This window comes from Hyaena hyaena, unplaced genomic scaffold (genome assembly GCF_003009895.1).
Source record: "Hyaena hyaena isolate Hyena2069 unplaced genomic scaffold, ASM300989v1 scaffold_1402, whole genome shotgun sequence".
NCBI lineage: Eukaryota > Metazoa > Chordata > Mammalia > Carnivora > Hyaenidae > Hyaena > Hyaena hyaena.
The window spans coordinates 271477-290358 of NW_024082031.1; the positions used below are offsets into that span (position 1 = coordinate 271477).

Sequence of the window (18882 nt, forward strand, 5' to 3'; positions counted from 1 at the left end):
TAATGTGGAGAAGGATAATCTATTATGTTTACCCCTAATTTTATTCATTGCTGTTCTTTCTGTTTTAATGTTCTGGTTCTTTTGTTGCCATTTCCTTTCTGTTTAGAGAACTTCCTTTACCCATTTTTTAAGGGCAGGTCTGTAGCAACAGAGTCTCTTGGTTTTCCTTTTATAACATCTTTATTTCCCCTTGATTTCTGAAGGGTGGTTTTTCTGGGTACGGATTTTGTAGCTTGACCATTCTTTTCTTTCAGCACTTGAAAATGTGCCACTTCCTCTGGCTGCCATGGTTTCAGAAAAGAAACCCATTGTTCTGATAGGTAATGTGTCCTTTTCTCTTTGATGTTTTTGAGATTTTTTTTTTTTTGTCTTTAGTTTTCAGTTTATGATATGTCTTGGTGTGTATTTCTTTGGGTTTATTCTACTTGAAGTTTGCTCACCTTCTTGAATTTGTAGGTTTATGTCATTTACCAAATTTGAGACATTTTATTCATTATCTCTTCGAATACTTTTAAGCCCATGTTGTTTCTCCTTTCTTCTGGACTCTGATGATACGAATCATGGAGCTTTTGTTAGAGTTCCATAGGTCTCTCAAGCTCTGTTCATTGTTTTCCCCCAGTTTGTTTTCTTTTAATTGTTCAAATGGAATAAATCTCAAATTCACTCATTTTTTGGTTATTTTTGTTGCCCTTTCAGTAAGCTTTGTTATTTTTGATTATTATATTTTTAATTTCAGTAATTTCATTTTGGTCATTTTTTTTTAAACTAGAACTTCTGCTTTGGGCTTTTTATTTTTTCATTTGTTTGAACAGAATTTGTAATTACTTCTTGAAGCAGCTTTATGACAGCTGCTCTTAAAATCTCTGTCAGATAATTTCAACATCTAAATCATCTCTATTGGTAGTCTTTTTTTTCACAATTTGTGATATTCCTGGTCTTCCGTATGACCAAAGACTGATTTTCAGTTGTACCCTGATTATTTTGAATGTTATGTTTGGAGACTCTTGAACATTTTATTATTAAAAAAATTTTTTTTGATGTTTATTTTTTGAGACAGGGAGACCAAACGTGAGCAAAGGAGGGTCAGAGGGAGAGGGAGACACAAAATCCTAAGCAGACTCCAGGCTCTGAGCTGTCAGCACAGAGCCTAACATGGGGCTTGAATTCACTGACTGTGAGATCATGACCTAAGCCAAAGTTCGTTGCTTAACCAGATGAGCCATCAAGGTGTTCCTTGTTCCTTTTAAAATCAATTGTCAATTTTAACTGGCAGTTGCCCAGTTTAGGTTTAGCATGTGGGTTCTGTTAGCCCTTCCAGGCTCAGCTGATACCCTCAGTGTGGGCAAATGAGGTCCTATGCTGCTGGTCTCTGGAGTAGTGGGATGGCTTTGCTCTCTTGGGCTCTGGTAGAAAGACTGCCACGAGCGCATTGGATTATCATTGCCACTGAGTGTGAGTTTCTCATATACTTGGGTGTACCTCTCCTTTTTGGCTCACTGGCCAGAGAAATCAGGATTTTTTTGCTGCCCTACTCCCCACCCCCAGTCTATTATTCCTCATGGCTCCAGGACTGGTTGCCCAACTGTAAAGTATGAGTGTGGCATGTATGGAAGATAAAAATAAGAGGATTACGATTTTTTCATATTTTAGGTATGATGCTGAGAGATTATTACTGTGTTAACTCCTGTCTCTTGTATTCATGAGAACAGACTTATCTTCCACATATATACACACATATTTGTCCTAAACACAATACTAGAATTTGGATATATATATATAAACACTGTTTATATAAACACTGTTTAATTATATATATATAATAACAATGTTATAGTTAGATATCTATCCATATCTATATCTCTATTAAACAGTGTTTATTTTATTTGGTAACCCATATAATTATATTTCTGTCCTTTGTCATATAACTGATGTTGCAGTTTCATCTTAAAAATTAATTTTATGTTTATATGAATATATCATTCTCCTTGTAAAAATGTTAAAATTCCTATTTAGGCTAAAGTGTTTCTTGACCACTACCTTAGTTACATGTCCCCTCCATATAAGTAAACACCCTTGTAAATTAGGTGTGTATTCTAGTAGATATTTTTATATACATTTATATATAAAAATTACACCAGTAGAAATTTTAGGGTATTAATTTTTATGTGTGTTTTTTAAATGTTTTCTAATAAATAATTGCATATTTTCTAATTGTTCTCACTCAATTTTTCTTGTATATCTTTGTGTTTTAGCACACATGTTTCTATCCTTTTTTTCTTAACCTATACCATAGACTTCTGTAAAATGGATATCTGCCATTTACCCTTGTTTTTGCTGTTATAAGCAATAGTGTAATGAGTATCTATTTGAATGCTTCTTTTGCAGATAGGGCCAAACCCAGGAAACAGAATTGCTAAGTCCTAGGGATATGGATGTTTAAAATTTTTAAAGTTGTCCTCCCAAATAGCTGTACCAATTCATATTCTTACCAGCTATGTATGCGAGTATTCATTTCTTATCACTGTCACCAACTCTGGATATAGTAAAAATTTTTTTGTCAACCTGGGTTAAAAAAAAAAAAAGATGCTGTCTCATATTTTTCCTGATTACTAGTGAGATATGGTATCTTTTCATGTTTTTGACTCTTTGGATATTGTTGGTGAATACTTTTCATTTTACTTATACTGATACACTGTCTTTTTTTTTTTTTTTTTTTTTTTTTTATTAGAGAGAGAGAGAGAGAGCGCATGAGCAGGGGAGGGTCAGAGAGAGAGGGAGACACAGAATCTGAAACAGGCTCCAGGCTCTGAGCTGGCCGTCAGCACAGAGCCCCACACAGGGCCCAAACCCACGAACCATGAGATCATGACCTGAGCCGAAGTCGGAAGCTTAACCGACTGAGCCACCTAGGCGCCCCTACACTGTTATGTCTTAATTTAAATATGTTAGTAAAGTTTTGGGAAGCCCCAAAATGTCAGTATCACCATACATGTTTTATTTTGAGGATTCTTTGATTTCTGAACTCTTAACCATTTGCAGGTAAGGAACCCAACAACTAGAAAGTTCCTTGTTTACACTGCATTGCATTTATATATTGGGCTTTCCATTTTTTACATAGTTATCATGACTGTGGCATGGCACTCCTGGCAGGCATGATTGTTTTCCAGGATTCAGTATGTTGCTCCAGCTGGATGGTTTGTTTGTCATCTTATGATAACCTTCATTCCTCTCCTGGCAAGATAATGGAATATGCAAAATAATGTTCCATTTTGTGAAAAAGTATGGAAGCTAAAGCAAGCATTCTTTCGGTAGACTTTGGAATACTAAAATGGTTAGGAAGGTGAAACTTTAAAAAAAATTTTTTTAAAGGTTTGTTTATTTTTGAGAGAGAGAAAGAGAGAAAGAATGAGCGAGGGAAGGACAAAGAGAAAGGGAGACACAGAATCTGACATGGGCTCCAGACTCCGAGCTGTCACCGTAGAGCCTGACCAAGGGCTGGAACCCAGGAACCATGACTTGAGCTGAAGTTAAACACTTAATCACCTGAGTCACTCAGGCGCCCCTTTAAAGTGAAACTTTCAAGATCTTGGATACTCTGTTCAAAATTTCTGTGGCTGGATGAAGATAAGAGTGTTTTGTTTAAAAGGAATATATTTCTCAGCCACTAAATAACCCTGGGAAAATCTTGAATCCAATTATCCTGTAATTATGAATGTTCCTGAAGAAGTAAAGGGGGTGGTTAAAAATTGGTGAATTTTCTCTCATCTGGTAGTTGGATAGCTTTTAGTTCATGGTATTGACAGACATATTAGTAATTAATGTTTAACCAGTGCCTTCCTTGTTTCTCTGTAATGTAGTTCTAATCTCTTGCTTTGCATGGATGTTATAAAAACAAGAAAGTTTAAAATTAGGAAATGAAAGCCCCGTTATAAAATTCATTAATTTTCCTTACGCATTCACATGGGTTTTTTTTTTTTTATTCCACTTTAAAGGTATTTGAGTATTTTAGTTTATTAGTATTTTGGAACTTCACATAGCTTTGATTTCCCAGCAGGAAAATTTACACAATTTACATTTGTAATTAAGATACAAGATCCTACTTAAGGTTTGAAATAGGTACTTCGATAAAAACTATTTAAATGGAAATGCCAATAAGGAGTTTCCTAATGTTTTCTTCATATTTTCACTTATATTTTATTTCATATTTTCTGCATAGGTCTCCTTACACTTCTTTTGGCTTCTAAATGATCTTTCAGTATTAGAATTTTAAGTCAGTTTGTGGGGCATTAAAGCTGAAGAGAAAACAGAAGTTGATTAGACATTTTAAGTAAATACTACTGATTTTAAAAGCACATGAAATTAATGTTAAAAATTTTTTGCCCCTTCAGTTCATCCAGAGCAGCTTCCTCCGAGGCCATGGATTACATTAAAAGAACGAGACCAAATTCTGCCATCAGGTGATTTTATTCTTATTCTTCCTTGTAATAAATTGCCTTCCAATTGAGAAAAGAAAGAAAGAAAGCCTTCCAAATGACATCTTCACACAGGGTATTGGGTGACATAAAAAATGAATAATCAATTTTCCTCTGAAATTTTTAAACTGCTTTAGTACTTTATCTTTCTTGGGTGGTTAGAGTGGCCACACTTGGGAGAGAATAATTTAGACTGCGTTTATATTTGCTATATTGGAAACATAAACATTTGCTGTATATAGGCTAGAGGTGTAGTGATGGTAGAAGGGAGGTATTTGAGTAACTTAAGGATATGGCTTAGCATTTTTAGAACTACAGTAATGTACAAATAATAAGTCTTTTATCTCTTTTGGAGACCAGTAATGATTTGACATCATTTGTAGTGCTTCTTACTGCTTATTAGACATTTTATGATTGGGAATTCTACTTACAAAAAGTTATGAATTATTTATCCAGATGCCTTCTTTTTAATGATAAGAGTAATAGTTTTCATTATATCTAATTTAATTTCTTAAATTGACAAATGAAAATTTTGTTTTAATACCAAGGTTGAACCAGTCACTGAATACCACAGTTGAATAATTTTTGAAGGCTAAATTAGAGAACTTATTGTGTACTTTTTAAGGCCTTCTGTTTTTGTTGTGTGTTGTTTTTTTAAAGTAAATAAGGATTTAGAAAAAATTACTTGCTTTGATATTGAGAAATATCTTTCTGGTTTTGCTTTCATTTTAATAACACAGAAATATTAGCATCTACAGTATATTTCTGTGTCTTCCAGAGGCAGTAATTTTAAAACTACCACACTCTAGAGCCACAATATCGGCCTGTTCTGGGAGGCACTGTATCAGTGTTATCCTGAGTAACACTTCTGCTAACAGGATGCACACTAATGATCTGAGTAAAAGGAATACCTAAGGTTTTCTACAAAGCCTTAACTTAGGTGGATTTTTTTGTTTAGCCTTCCTTAATGAATAATTAATTGTTCCTTTCTGATACTAAAAACACCTTTTGCTGGTTCTTCAAAATAATCCCATTTTGAGCACGAGTGAACATAGTCTTGAAGGAAAGATTTCCTAAGATTACATACCTACTTTTCCACTAAGGAAAAGAACAACAGAAACATGTTTTTTGTCAGTGATTGAATTTTCAAAGTAATGTGTTCTTGGGTTTTCCTTACTGAAAATTGAGTATGCATTTTTCTTGGGCTGTATTGTACTTTTCTGAGTAGAATCTGAATGCTAAAAATGTGCCTTTTACTTCTGGTAAGTAGGGAGATGTGCACAATAACTTTTGACGATTAAGGGTGATTTATAGCTACAAAACTATAATGATAGTTTTGGAAGAATGAGTCCCAGATAGTGAAAAAGGTAACAGTGTACAAATGGCCACCAGTCAGATGCCCAGGGGACCATTGAACTAAGTTTCTCTTAATACTTTTCCCATCATCTGAATCTTAACCAACCTCAGTCAAGTATTATTACTCATTAATTAGATTCCTCATCTTTTATTTAAGTGTGTGATTCTCAAGAATATGGACTGTCCATTATAATCACCTGGGATGCTTTTTTAAAATGTGAATATCCAGACCATATTCTACAACTTAATTTAGTTTTGAGTAGGATTTTGTGTATGAGCACTTTTCAAAGAAAATGCTGTACAAAGTGTTTCTAATGGGCTGCCTGGATAGAGAGTTACTGATAAAAATCAGGACTTTTCAAAACTAATGTATATGTGAATCACCTGGGGATTTTGTTAACTTGTAGGTTCTGACTTAGAAGGGTTTTTGTGGTACCAAAGATTTTGCATTTTTGAGTTCCTAGGTGATGACTGATGCTCTTGGTCCTCAGAGCACATTTTTGAGTAGCAAGGATATAAACGTTGTTCTCCTATTAGTTTACTCACAGTCCTTTTATATATAGTTCAAAGGCATTTTAAAATGAAAATTCTGTTTCAGAAATGAATATATGATTTGGCAAAAAGGACTCTCATAACTAAACTTCGTCCATATGCTTCTGGCCTAGAGCAATAAGAGGCTCCCAGAAGTATGAAATAATGGATATTTTGTTAATAAAAATTAATGAACTTAGAACCTTTTAATGAACAGAACTAAAATTTACTTTTGTTCTGCTTATACAGAGCTTTACTCAGAAGATGTCAAAAAATTAGCATTCTGATTTAGAATTTGAATTGTTATTAAAGTACATTTCCTAAAAATCTAAAATATGAACTATACATCCCATTCTAGTAACCGCACTTTGATGTGATGGACTGCAGTGAAGTTTTAGTAGGTCTAGTGTAACAGACTTTTGCCCAGGGCATCTCACAGTGCTGCCGTTGGGGCAGGTTCCTGTACCTTGTGTGCTTGTGCAGGGAAGCAGTGACACCTCTTGGGAAAACGTTGCCTAATTTTCTCCCTTTTGTCTTGTGTTTTTTTTCTCCCACTCCTTAGCATCATTCACGGTTATGTGTTACAATGTGTTATGTGATAAATACGCCACCCGGCAGCTATATGGCTACTGCCCATCCTGGGCATTAAACTGGGAATACAGGAAAAAGGGAATTATGGAAGAAATTGTTAACTGTGATGCAGATATCATTAGTCTTCAGGTAACACTATAGATATTAAATTGTCTGGGGGCACCTGGCTGGCTCAGTAGGTGAAACATGTGACTCGTGATCTTGGGGTTGTGAGTTGGAGCCCCATGTTGGATGTAGAAAAAATAAAAAAATAAAATAATCTTAAAAAAATTTTTTTTTAAAATATTGAAACTTAAAGGTCAACTTATATTATTTCTGGGAGAGAGCCTGTGTTCAAAACAAAACTTGAATTATTTTCTCTCCTCTTAAAAAAAAAGGACAGTTTTAATAAGCACATAAGACATTTCCATAGAACTGTTTTGCTAAGGATAGCTATCCACTTAAATGCATTTACTCTTAAGCGAAACTCTCATCCATTATTGATATTAACAGTTCAACTAATGAAACACATCACTGGTATTGCTCAAAGAGAAAACTACAGAAGATGGTGTCTTTTTATTTTTAAGTGTATACATATATAATTTATTTTAGATTTTTTGTTTTTATTCAAATCCAATTTAGTTAACATATAGTGTAATAATGATTTCAGGAGTAGAATTTAGTGATTCATCACTTACATATCACACCCAGTGCTCATCCCAAGTGCCCTCCTTAATGCCCATCACCCATTTAGCCCATCCTCCCACCCAGCACTCCTCTAGCAAAGGTGGTGTCTTTTTAGGAACATAAATTTTACTTATGATGGAATAAAAAATAAATTTGTCCACTGTTTGTTAATGACAAATTTTATAAACATTAAAAAATATTATACTGTAAATCATGCATTTTTGTCTTATTTTAAAAGCCATCTCTGAAATTTAGACTTTTCTGTTTAATAACACTTTATTATAATGAATTTAACTGAAGAAGCACCTTTCTGTTTAAATGTGTTTTATCACATCTTTTCAACACCAACCTAATGAATAGCCAAAGTCTATAGGTAGTGTTTAGTAATTTTTTTCTTAGCAAAATTTCAAAGGATATTACATGTTTATGAAGATATTTAAAAATTCTAAGCGATAATTTCATGGCTACTTTTCAGCATGTCCTGAGAAGAAAGGTATTAAAAAAATTTTTTTAACTAGGATAGCTTGATGATTTATTTTTATGTTGTTTATGGTTTAATATGACTTCCTGGGAAACAATAAAAATCTTCAAAAATTAAATTTTCTGGTTAACACTGAAAACTGACATAGAATTGGGGAAGGAAGCAATAGATAAAGTTAGCTTTGTTGTGGTTACTTAATTGTCCTCTTTTTTTATTTAGTATTTATAGTAATAATGGCCTCACATTCCTCTAAGTAATGTTTGAAAGATAAAAACATCATAATTTTAAAAAGTATTTCTTACTGTAATAGTAATTCCATAGAGTAAAATCTTTATCCTGGATAAATGGAATATTTTGAAAAATAAAAAGAATAACGGGGGAAAACATCTAATCTCGTAATTCAGAAATAGTTGCAGTGTTAAAACTTATGAAGTGTTTGTTGTACACAGTATTTAAATTCATTTTCCTATTTATTTACAGATATATTTTCAAAATAAAGTTCAGATCATGCTATTGTACTTAATGCACTTTGCATATTAATAAACTTCTTCAAAGTCAATTCATTATATGAATATACATTTATTAAGCATTTTTTCTACTGATGAACATTTAGATTATTTTAAGTTGTTATAAAATAACATGAGCATCATCATACATAAATCATGTTCACATATGCTAATTTAATTTGGAAAGATTTGTTAAAAATATGGGTCAAAGAATAAAATTGTCTAGCTTTATATAATATTGGATTAACAGAGACTATTGGATGGTTTGTATTCGGGTACCTAAAATTTCCTTAAAGTAGAGCTTTTTCTTGATCTTAAACTTCTCACATGTAAGTATCATTCCTTTCTACCCCAGTTAGGAAAGATAAAAAATTTTAAATTACCTCTCTATTTAAAATTTACTACTCCCTCCTGCTTAATCTGTAATATGTCCAGTTTTGCCAGATTTGAGGAATTAAAATATAGTAGAATGAACTCTAAATTTAGGACTAAAGAGATTGGGATCAACTAGCTCTGTGATCAAGAGAAAATCATGCAAATTTTGAGTGCTTTCAGGTTTAAAAGCTGCCATTGTCAAATGGCTGCTGCTAGCCCTAAGGTGAGACGGATAATATTTGTTACGGATAATATTTGTTACGTGGATTATGCTAAATTAGTCCCATCTTACTCATAATGCCAAACATTTTTATATCTTAATTAGAGCTTTCCACTGTCATGTCGATGACCACTTTTCTTTCACCTCAGGAAGTGGAAACAGAGCAATACTTCACTCTCTTTCTGCCAGCATTGAAGGAGCGTGGATATGATGGGTTTTTTTCTCCAAAGTCACGTGCCAAAATCATGTCTGAGCAGGAGAGAAAGCATGTGGACGGCTGTGCAATATTCTTCAAAACAGAAAAGTGAGTTAAGGAAAAAAAGAATAATAGTGTATACTTAACTTTAATTATGACACATTTGAAATGGTCTTTGATTTAACCCTATAAAATGAACAAAAAGCCAGAAACCAAGTGATATGAAAATTAAAACTATTGGTAATATTACATTTCTTAGACTCTGTATTGAAAATATGAGGGTTTATTGTATTATTCTTTATTTTTTATTGCCAAATTGCACTAAAAATTTTGAGAGGTATTATACTTGAATATGGGGTTATCACATTTCTAAATATATTTTCATGAATTAAATAGTTTTGGTGTAAATAAAAGATAGTGTAGTGCCTTTTTTTTTTTTTTTAATGTTTTATTTATTTATTTCGAGGAGCGAGAGAGAGAGAGAGACAGCATGAGCAGGGGAGGGTCAGAGAGAGAGGGAGTGACAGACTCTGAAACAGGCTCCAGGCTCTGAGCTGGCAGTCAGCACAGAGCCCGACGCGGGGTCGAACCCACGAACCGCGAGATCATGACCTGAGCGAAAGTCGGACGCTTAACCGACTAAGCCACCCGGGCGCCCCAGTGTAGTGCCTTTTAAGATTTGAAATGAGTGATGTGAGTTTCTGTGATTTTTGTTTTGAAAGTTGGTTTTTCAGAATCATTAATTTTATTAACCTTTTTCATCTTTTTCAGTTGATATTTTGGGTATTTAATCATCTACTAAATGTTTACTGAGTATTAGTTTTGTGACAAATGCTGCGCTAGTCAAATTAGGCACAAAGATCGTCATGACATAGTTCCTAATCTCACTCAGAGGTACAGTAGGAAATGGTAATCATATAAGAAAATAAAAATAAAATAAGATATACGTAAATAGAGATCTGCATAGGTATATAGGAGAGGATGGAAGGGAGACACAGCTTATTAAAGGATTGATTGAGATAGGATAGTGGAAAGCAGTCATTATCAAACACAGAAAACATGATTTGTGTTTTTCACAGTTTTAATGTCATTGATTAAAGTAAGTCAAGGGTGAGAATGTTATTAAAATACATAAATGATCTTGTAGAAGCCTCTGGTTATGAAGTTATGTGCATTGGATGTAAGAAACCGCATTTCCTACTTGAGGGTGGAGATCCACAATCTGTCTTCTTTTGAGAGGTGGCTGAGCAGCTAGATGGTTAGAGGCACATTCTTTAGTTATCATCTTGAGGAAAAGAGAAAAGCTTTTTTTTTTTTTTTTTGGCCTCAAAAGGGCTCCCAATTTTAGACTGGAAAATATGAAGGAATCTCCAATAGAAGAAGACTGATATAGGTTGAATCCCATGTTTAATAATTTGGGTTTGATATATTAGATAGCAAATACTTACAGGATAAGCGTATACATGTTTGTGACTATTTTCCAATATTGCCCCCTTTTAAATACCAGTTATAACAAAGCCAGTTACATGTTTTTATTGATACAAGCATATTACTAGTATGTTATGTTATTTTAAGTGAATTAAGGGAATATAAAGATACTTGCCTACTTTTTCTCATCTATTTGTACCTACTTTCCTGTTTTTTTCTGTGAATTTTTAATAGAGATATTCTCATTTTGGCTAATAATTAGTGCAGAGGCCTATAGTATTTGAGGTCAGAATATACTAAATTCTTCTAGTTGGTTGGTCATTTTTTTTTAAACAAATTTTAGAATAAGAGATACTACTTCCATAGTAATGTTGGGCCTTTTACTTTATGTATTCTCTTATTTAATTTTTGTAAAGTTTATTTATTTTGAGAGAGAGAAAGTGGAGAGGGATGGAGAGAGATAATCCCAAGCAGGTTCCATGCTGCCAGCACAGAGCCCAATGCTAGGCTCAAACTTAAGAACCATGAGATCATGACCTAAGTTAAAATCAAGAGTCAGAGGCTTAACTAACTGAGCCAAACAGCATCCTTCTCTTATTTAATTTTTAAAGCAGCCCTCAGAGCTACGAATAGAACTATAACCTCATTTTCACAGGTGAGGAAACCAAAGTACAGAGAGTAGCCTGGCTTGATAATCAGTGCTTTTATAGATTTTTTTGAATGTTTTATTTCTGAGAAAGAGAGACAGTGTGAGCAGAGGAGGGTCAGAGAGAGAAGGAGACACAGAATCTGAAGCAGGCTCCAGGCTCTGAGCTAGCTGCCAGCACAGAGCCTGATGCAGGGCTTGAACCCATGAACCACTGAGGAGCCTGAAATTAAGTCCTCCATTAGAAACAACCTCAGGCTGTACTAGTCCCAGTTCCAGGAAAAGCCTCAGCTGAAGCCACCCTTGGACCGCCCTCTGATCTGCCAATGAAAAATGTGTAACATTCCTGTAGTCTTGGAGACGGAGTCAGAGCTGGGAACTGCAGGTAGTTACTTTGTACAAACTTGCCAATCAATCACCGCTTGCAGGGGCGCCTGGGTGGCTTAGTCGGTTAAGCGTCCGACTTTCGCTTAGGTCATGATCTCGCGGTTCGTGGGTTCGAGCCCCGCGTCGGGCTCTGTGCTGACTGCCAGCTCAGAGTCTGGAGCCTGTTTCAGAGTCTGTGACTCCCTCTCTCTGACCCTCCCCTACTCTCTCTCTCTCTCTCTCTCTCTCTCTCTCTCCTAGAAATAAATAAAAATTAAAAAAAAAAAAAAAAAAAAGACTCACAGGTCATGATTGGGTCCCGCCAAATGTAACGGATGCCTAGCAGATACTGAAAGGTCAAAACTGTTACTATGCTGTTACTATGGGCATTGTACAATTATGATTGGTGCTTATGTAATGATGCAGAACGTACAACGTGTGCACAGTTACACCCCTGCCCTTCCCCCATAAAAACCCTGCTTGCCACTATTCGGGGCTTCACTTTGCTGCTGCTCTGCTGGTAGACAGGTGAGCCCCTGCTCGAGCTTGTAATAAAGACCCTTTTGTTCTTGGCATCGGTGCCGGCTCCTTGGAGGTCTCTGGGGACTCGTGATTCGGGGCATAACACCACGAGATCATGACCTGAGCCGAAGCTGGATGCTTAACCAACTGAGCCACCCAGGTGCCCTGATAATCAATGCTTTTAACCATAGTGCTAAACTGAATCTTTATAAGGTTATCTTTATTTGGAAAACTAGCTTTGAATTTGACATTTATTATCTGTGTTCATATTACACATTTCCTTGAAACACCATATTGAAAAAAGAATACCGACAATATTGAGATAAAAAATCAGGTTCTTTTTCCATTTACCATGGTTTCTTCTGGAAGGAAGATAATATAATTTTTGTTATTCCCTTCGTAGTTTGAGAGGAAAATCTAAAATGCCTTGATAATTTACTAGAGGTAGATAAGATGTGAAGTAACAATTATAACTATTATCTAAGAAACTTTAAACAGTTAAGTAGCTTAAAAATTGCTGCTTGAATTATTAAAAATGCTGTGAGTTATTAAGAGATGAACACATAGGGAACACTTAGGTGCACCATTTGGTTTTTTCCCCTACTTCAACTCTTTCTTTCTGAATAGTAAGTGACATGGATCCAGTAACAGATGAATACTTTGAGTATGATACCTTATTATATTCTTTTCTGAGCAGTGCCAAATACTGTTGATGTCAAATGAGCTAACTATCCGATGCCAAACTATCTGAAATTTAACACAAAATATACTACTATGCTTTTATTCTATTCTTTCTTCAGATTGGAGAGCTAATACAGTGCTAAGAAAAGAAACAGGTGGTTCTCCCACTTATGTAGCTATATAATCTTGAATGAGTCACTTGCCCTTTCTGGGCTTTCCTCCTTGTATATATTTGTATATTACCAGGTGAGGTAATTTCTTTATACAGTTAACAAAACTTACAAAGTCAAAAGGTAGTTGTAGGAAGAGGATTTCCAAGTCTCATTCTCAGAAAGTATCATTCTTCTAAAACCAGAGTATCTCATAATTCCTAACCTTCATAAATGACAGTTTATCCCTTCATGGAAAATGTTGGAAGGTAGGTAACAATAAATAGAAACTATAATTACTGTTTGCAAAATACTGTAATAAAAATTTGTTAACCCACTGTGATAAAAAGATAGGATATTGCTTAGTAAAGGCTAGGACACATATTACCAATTTTCAGAATAAAATAGCCCTTCTGTCATATTCAGTGCTGTTTAATTTAATATTTGGGGTTTCAGAAGGCACTTCAAGATTTGGCAGGACCTTTTGGTCATGATGAACATAGTTAGATGCATGGAGATACCAGAAACTAGAAATTTCGATTCATAAAAATGCCAGAAGTTAGCTTTTGGTTTGTCCTTTATCTCAGTAAGTGTTATCTTCAGTCCAAAAGATTTTATAAACCAGTACATACATATATGTATGCATTTTGTTGTATGTATTTCTGTTACTATCTATAGATAAGTTTTTAGACTCAGAAACTTCTATTTCCTTTTGCCATATTTTGTCCTATAGACTTAACAGTTAGTAGAAATGGGCTTGGAACCAGATACACAATTTGAAGAAATTGAAAGTGTAGAAAGAGATGAATCAAGATCTAGACAATGACTTATTTGCTGTTCCTGAAGTTAGCAGCTCTGATCTGAACAGTTCAGCTTTGTTTCAAATCAGTGAGAAAGGGAAATATGAGAACAGCCATTTTAGAGCAAGTGACCATTACAGCGAAGACACAGTCTCTTCCAGTAGGATTTAGAACTAGGTTGTCAGGATGCTCAGTCCTTGCTGTATTGTATCTGCTTTCTAACCTACTTCCAGTCTTGGGGGTACCAGGTGAGGCCAAGTCTTTGCTCTTCCTTCCTATGTTAATATAGTAGTTTTGTGCTTGAGAAGAGGGTATCCAGGGGTTATAGTTTCATTCCAAAATGGCCTATCATGATTTACTGATTTCCTATCATGGGTGGTGGTTGCATTTAGAATTTATCTATGTGATTTAAAAAAAACAAACAAACATTGTAATTTCCAGTTTCTAATGTTAACTCTCTTATAAATTTTGTCTGGAAAATAAAATTATTGCTTGGTGCCACAAATGCCACAACAGAGATAATAACTGCTTCACCTAACTTGAGAGATTTCTTTTTTTTTTTTTATGTTTGTTTATTATTGAGAGAGAGAAGGGGAGTGGGGGAGGGGCAGGGAGAGAGGGAGACACAGAAGCTGAAGCAGGGTCCAGGCTCTCAATTGTCAGCAGGGCTTGAACTCACAGGCTGTGAGATTATGATCTAAGCTCAAGTCAGACACTTAACACACTGAGCCATCCAGGCACCCCTACCTTGAGGGATTTCTTATATGGCTAAAATGATCAAGAATGTGAAAGTGGTTTCAGTGGTTCAAAAAATTGTTCAAAGAAAGGTAGGATACTGCATATCAACTTTTCTTCCCTATTTATCCTGGTCTCTAAGCATACCTTTTTTTAAAAATTTTTTTTAATGTTTTATTTATTTCTGAGAGAGACAACATGAGCAGGGGAGGGTCATGATATCACAGTTACTGAGTTCAAATCCCATGCTTTGCTCTTCACTGATAGAGAGAGGGAGACACAGAATCTGAAGCAGGCTCCAGGCTCTGAGCTGTCAGCACAGAGCCCGACGCAGGGCTCGAACCCATGAGCCATGAGATCATGACCTGAGCCGAAGTCGGATGCTTAACCAACTGAGCCACCCAGGCTTCCCTAAGCATACCTTTTTAAGCAAGTTATTTTCTGGCACTTCTGTAATTACTTAAAGGGGACCCAAGAATATATTTTATAGCATCTTATACTGAATATACAATAAAAACTTCTATTTGGTTTAGGAGTGCTAGAATATGATCCAGAAAGGGTCACAGTTTACTTTGATGTGGTTATACCTTTTTTTTTTTTCTTTTACTAAATACCTATTGTTCCTTTTGGGTTGTAAATGAATTCAGGGAGGGAATATTACTCAGGCTTATAGATTGTTTTGTTTGCTCATAGTTGGCATTCACTGTCTTCTCTCTACAATTGATTTAATTACATCACAGCCCATAAAACTACTTCTAGATCACAGGCTAGTAAGAAATTGAGTTATCTCTTTCGTTCTGTTTGAAGGGCAGTTTTGGACATGTTCTTCCTGTATTTGAAACATTCAACCTAATAATCTCAAATCATGTGAAAAGTTGGGGTCTTTGTTTTTTGCTTTATCAGTCTTTATTATATATGGTCTCTGTTATGCCCCTTTAACTTTCTGTAAAATAACACTTCCAGAAAGGTAAATAGACTAAAATAAAGAAAATAGCATCAGGAATAATGCTTTTTGGCATATGTGTTCTAGGTATAGGAGTACTATAATGAATTGAAATAGAGACAAATTTAAGATTTTACATTTTACCAAGAGTTGATGGTTTGTATTAGTGGAAAGCAACTATAAACCAGCATTTTTTTTTCCAAAACAAACATCTAATAGAAGGTATGAGGAAGACCTCTCTCTATGTCAAACTATCACCTGTAATGGAAATCTGTGAGACAGAAAGTAGAAGCAGAGTGGAGTGCATTGGCTGTATGTAGGGGGGAAATTAAGAAGGTAGTATTGGTAGGGTAGTTTGGATGGAATATGGAGAATTATTTCTTACTATATTATAAATGCATTATAGATATAGTATAAAATACAAAAAGAAGATAAGCTGTAGAAGACAAGAGCTATCTATCTGCACTAGTGCTGGTGTTTTTAAGGAAGGGTACCTAAAAACTTTTTATGGTGCAGGAGGCATATCTTATTCTTATTTAATTCTCAATGTAAAGAAAGAGCTTTCTTTGGATCCTTAGTTCTCAACTATCTCTTTGGATCTTCAGCTATTGGTAAAGTAGAAATGAGAAAACTTGAGACTATGACTCTGTCCTCTTTAGTATTTATAAGTGCCAAGGAAAGGAGTATTAGTTAGAAGGATGTATATACACTGTTTAGGAAAACTGGTTTTATTTTTCTGAACTTTTTGAAACCAAAGACATTAAAAAGTTGGTACTTCAAGAAGCCTGGGAAGTTATAAAAGTGAAAAGTGAGACAATACAGTAATTAATTATATAATTGGGAAGAAAGTTGGAGAGGTGGTTGGAAGCATGTAATAACCTAAATAATTACTCAGTATACATTTTTAAAATTTTATTTATTTTTAATTTTTAATGTTTGTTTATTTTTGAGAGAGACAGAGAGTGAGCAAGGGAGGGGCAGAGAGTGAGGGAGACACAGAATCTGAAGCAGGTTCCAGGAGGCTCTGCCTTGATAGCAGAGATACCAGCGTGGGGCTCAAACTCATGAACTGCGAGATAATGACCTGAGCCGAAGTCAGATCGCAAAATGACTGAGCTACCCAGGTGCCCCTCAAGTGTGTATTTTTAAAAGAAGTTGATTGAGGAAGCACCTGGGTTGGCTTAGTCGGTAAGCATCAGATTCTTGATTTCAGTTCTGGTCATGATATCACAGTTACTGAGTTCAAGTCCCATGCTTTGCTCTGCACTGACAGTGCATGCTAAGCCTGCGTGGGATTCTTTCTCTCCCTCTCTCTGCCACTACCCCTCTCAAGTGCATGCATGTGTGTGCACACGTGTGTGCATTCTCTCTGTCTGCTCCCCCCTCAAAATAAATAAATAAACTTTTTAAAAAGTTGATTGAACCTGTGTTCCTTGCCAAGAAGATTAAGAAAAAGCAGAGGCTTTGTGAAAGTGTTAAGGCAACAAGAAGGATATTTCAAACAACATGCACTGTAAAGAAAGGATATTACCCATTGTGCATTATCTAATCACTAATTGAGTATCAAGGCCAAAAAAACAGATATACAACTTCTGTTTTGCTTTCATGATCTCTATTGAGAATTATCTTCAAAGTGGAAAGACCAAAGTAAGACAGATGAAGAGGAATTGGTAAGCCAGGACAGTCACTACACAGACTGAACTGGTTAGGTTTCCATAGCAAGATAATTATACTCTTGGTGCTAATAGATCTTGCAAAAGTATGACTACAGAACTGGTATAGGTAATCTATTATGAATGTTGTAGTATAGAAGGTCTAGGATATTGAACATGAACAAACCATCTCATTTTTCAAAAAGATAAGATAGTTTGGTGTTTGTTCCCCTGTGGAAAAGAACAGGGAAGAATTTGGGCATAGAGGACAGAGTTGTGTTGGAGGTCTGAACAGCCTCAGAGGACCCCACCTGTAACTTTGGAGCTGAAATGACCTGTGAGAGATAACCCAGGAAGGACCCAAATCCCTAAACCTTTATCTTTTGCTTTTGATATATAACTGTATGAGACCCAATCCTAGAAGTATTTGACCTTGGATGAAGTAGCTTTCTGCAGCTGGAGCAGTTTCTGAACGACTGATGAGGAATCTGGGCAGTATGTTTCCATGATCACCCCTTTGCAAAGTTTTTGCAAATTGTGGGACTAATATGTATGAAGTACCTATCAAAAGTCTTGATACAAAGTAGATGCTCAGTAATGGACAGCATGTATTATTTTTATTATTGGTTCTGTCTTAGTGAGAATTTCGGTTATTTCAGAGAAGACCAATATATACACATAAGATTTGGCAGGGATATTTAATCTTTTAGAATGAAGTTTCAGAGTGCTCTTAACCAATAATTCTCAGTATTCAGTTATAACAACTTTTTTCTAGATAGGTCTCCTGAGGCAAGGGAAATAAAAGCAAAAATAAACTATTGGGACTACATCAAAATATAAAGCTTCTGCACAGCAAAGTAAACAGTTAACCAAACCAAAAAGCAACCTATGGAATGAGAGAAGATATTTGCAAATGGCATATCTGATAAAGGGTTAGTATTCAAAATACATAAAGAACTTGACAGCTCAACACCCCAAAAAACAAATTATCCAATTTTATAAATAGCAGAAGACATGAACAGGCATTTTTCCAAGAAGACATACAGATGGCCAACAAGCACATGAAAAGATCCTCATCATCACCTATCAGAGAAATGTAATTAGCACTACGATCAGATATCACCTTACACCTGTCAGAATAGTTAAAACCAACAACACAAGAAACAACAGGTTTTGGCAAGGATGTGGAGAAAAAGGAACTTTTGTCCAATGTTGTGGAAATGAATATTGGTGCAGCCAATGTGGGAATAGTATGGAGGTTCCTCAAAAAGTTAAAAATAGGACTACCCTATGATCCAGCAATTGTGCTACTGGCTATTTATCCAAAGAATACAAAAACACTAATTCAAAGAGATGTATGCACCCCTATGTTTATGGAAGCATTATTTATAATAGCTAAGATAGGGATGCCTGGGTGGCTCAGTTGGTTAAGTGACGTCAGCTCGGGGGTTCATGGGTTCAAGCCCCACATCAGGCTCTGTGTTGACAGCCTGGAGCCTGCTTAGGATTCATTTTCTCTCTCCCTCTCTCCCCCTCTCCCTCCCCCTCCCCCTCTCCCCCTCCCTC

General features: G+C 35.3%; 1 protein-coding gene across 2 annotated transcripts in view; it reads left to right on the forward strand.

The window, feature by feature from the left end:
- CNOT6L (CCR4-NOT transcription complex subunit 6 like) overlaps positions 1-18882 on the forward strand; it is a 119487-nt gene that overhangs the window by 77310 nt on the left and 23295 nt on the right. For both annotated transcript variants that reach the window (XM_039223629.1, XM_039223628.1), the window contains exons 6-8: positions 4389-4457; positions 6922-7079; positions 9348-9502. In XM_039223629.1, coding sequence (XP_039079560.1) covers positions 4389-4457; positions 6922-7079; positions 9348-9502 — 382 coding nt within the window. The remainder of the gene's footprint in view (positions 1-4388; positions 4458-6921; positions 7080-9347; positions 9503-18882) is intronic.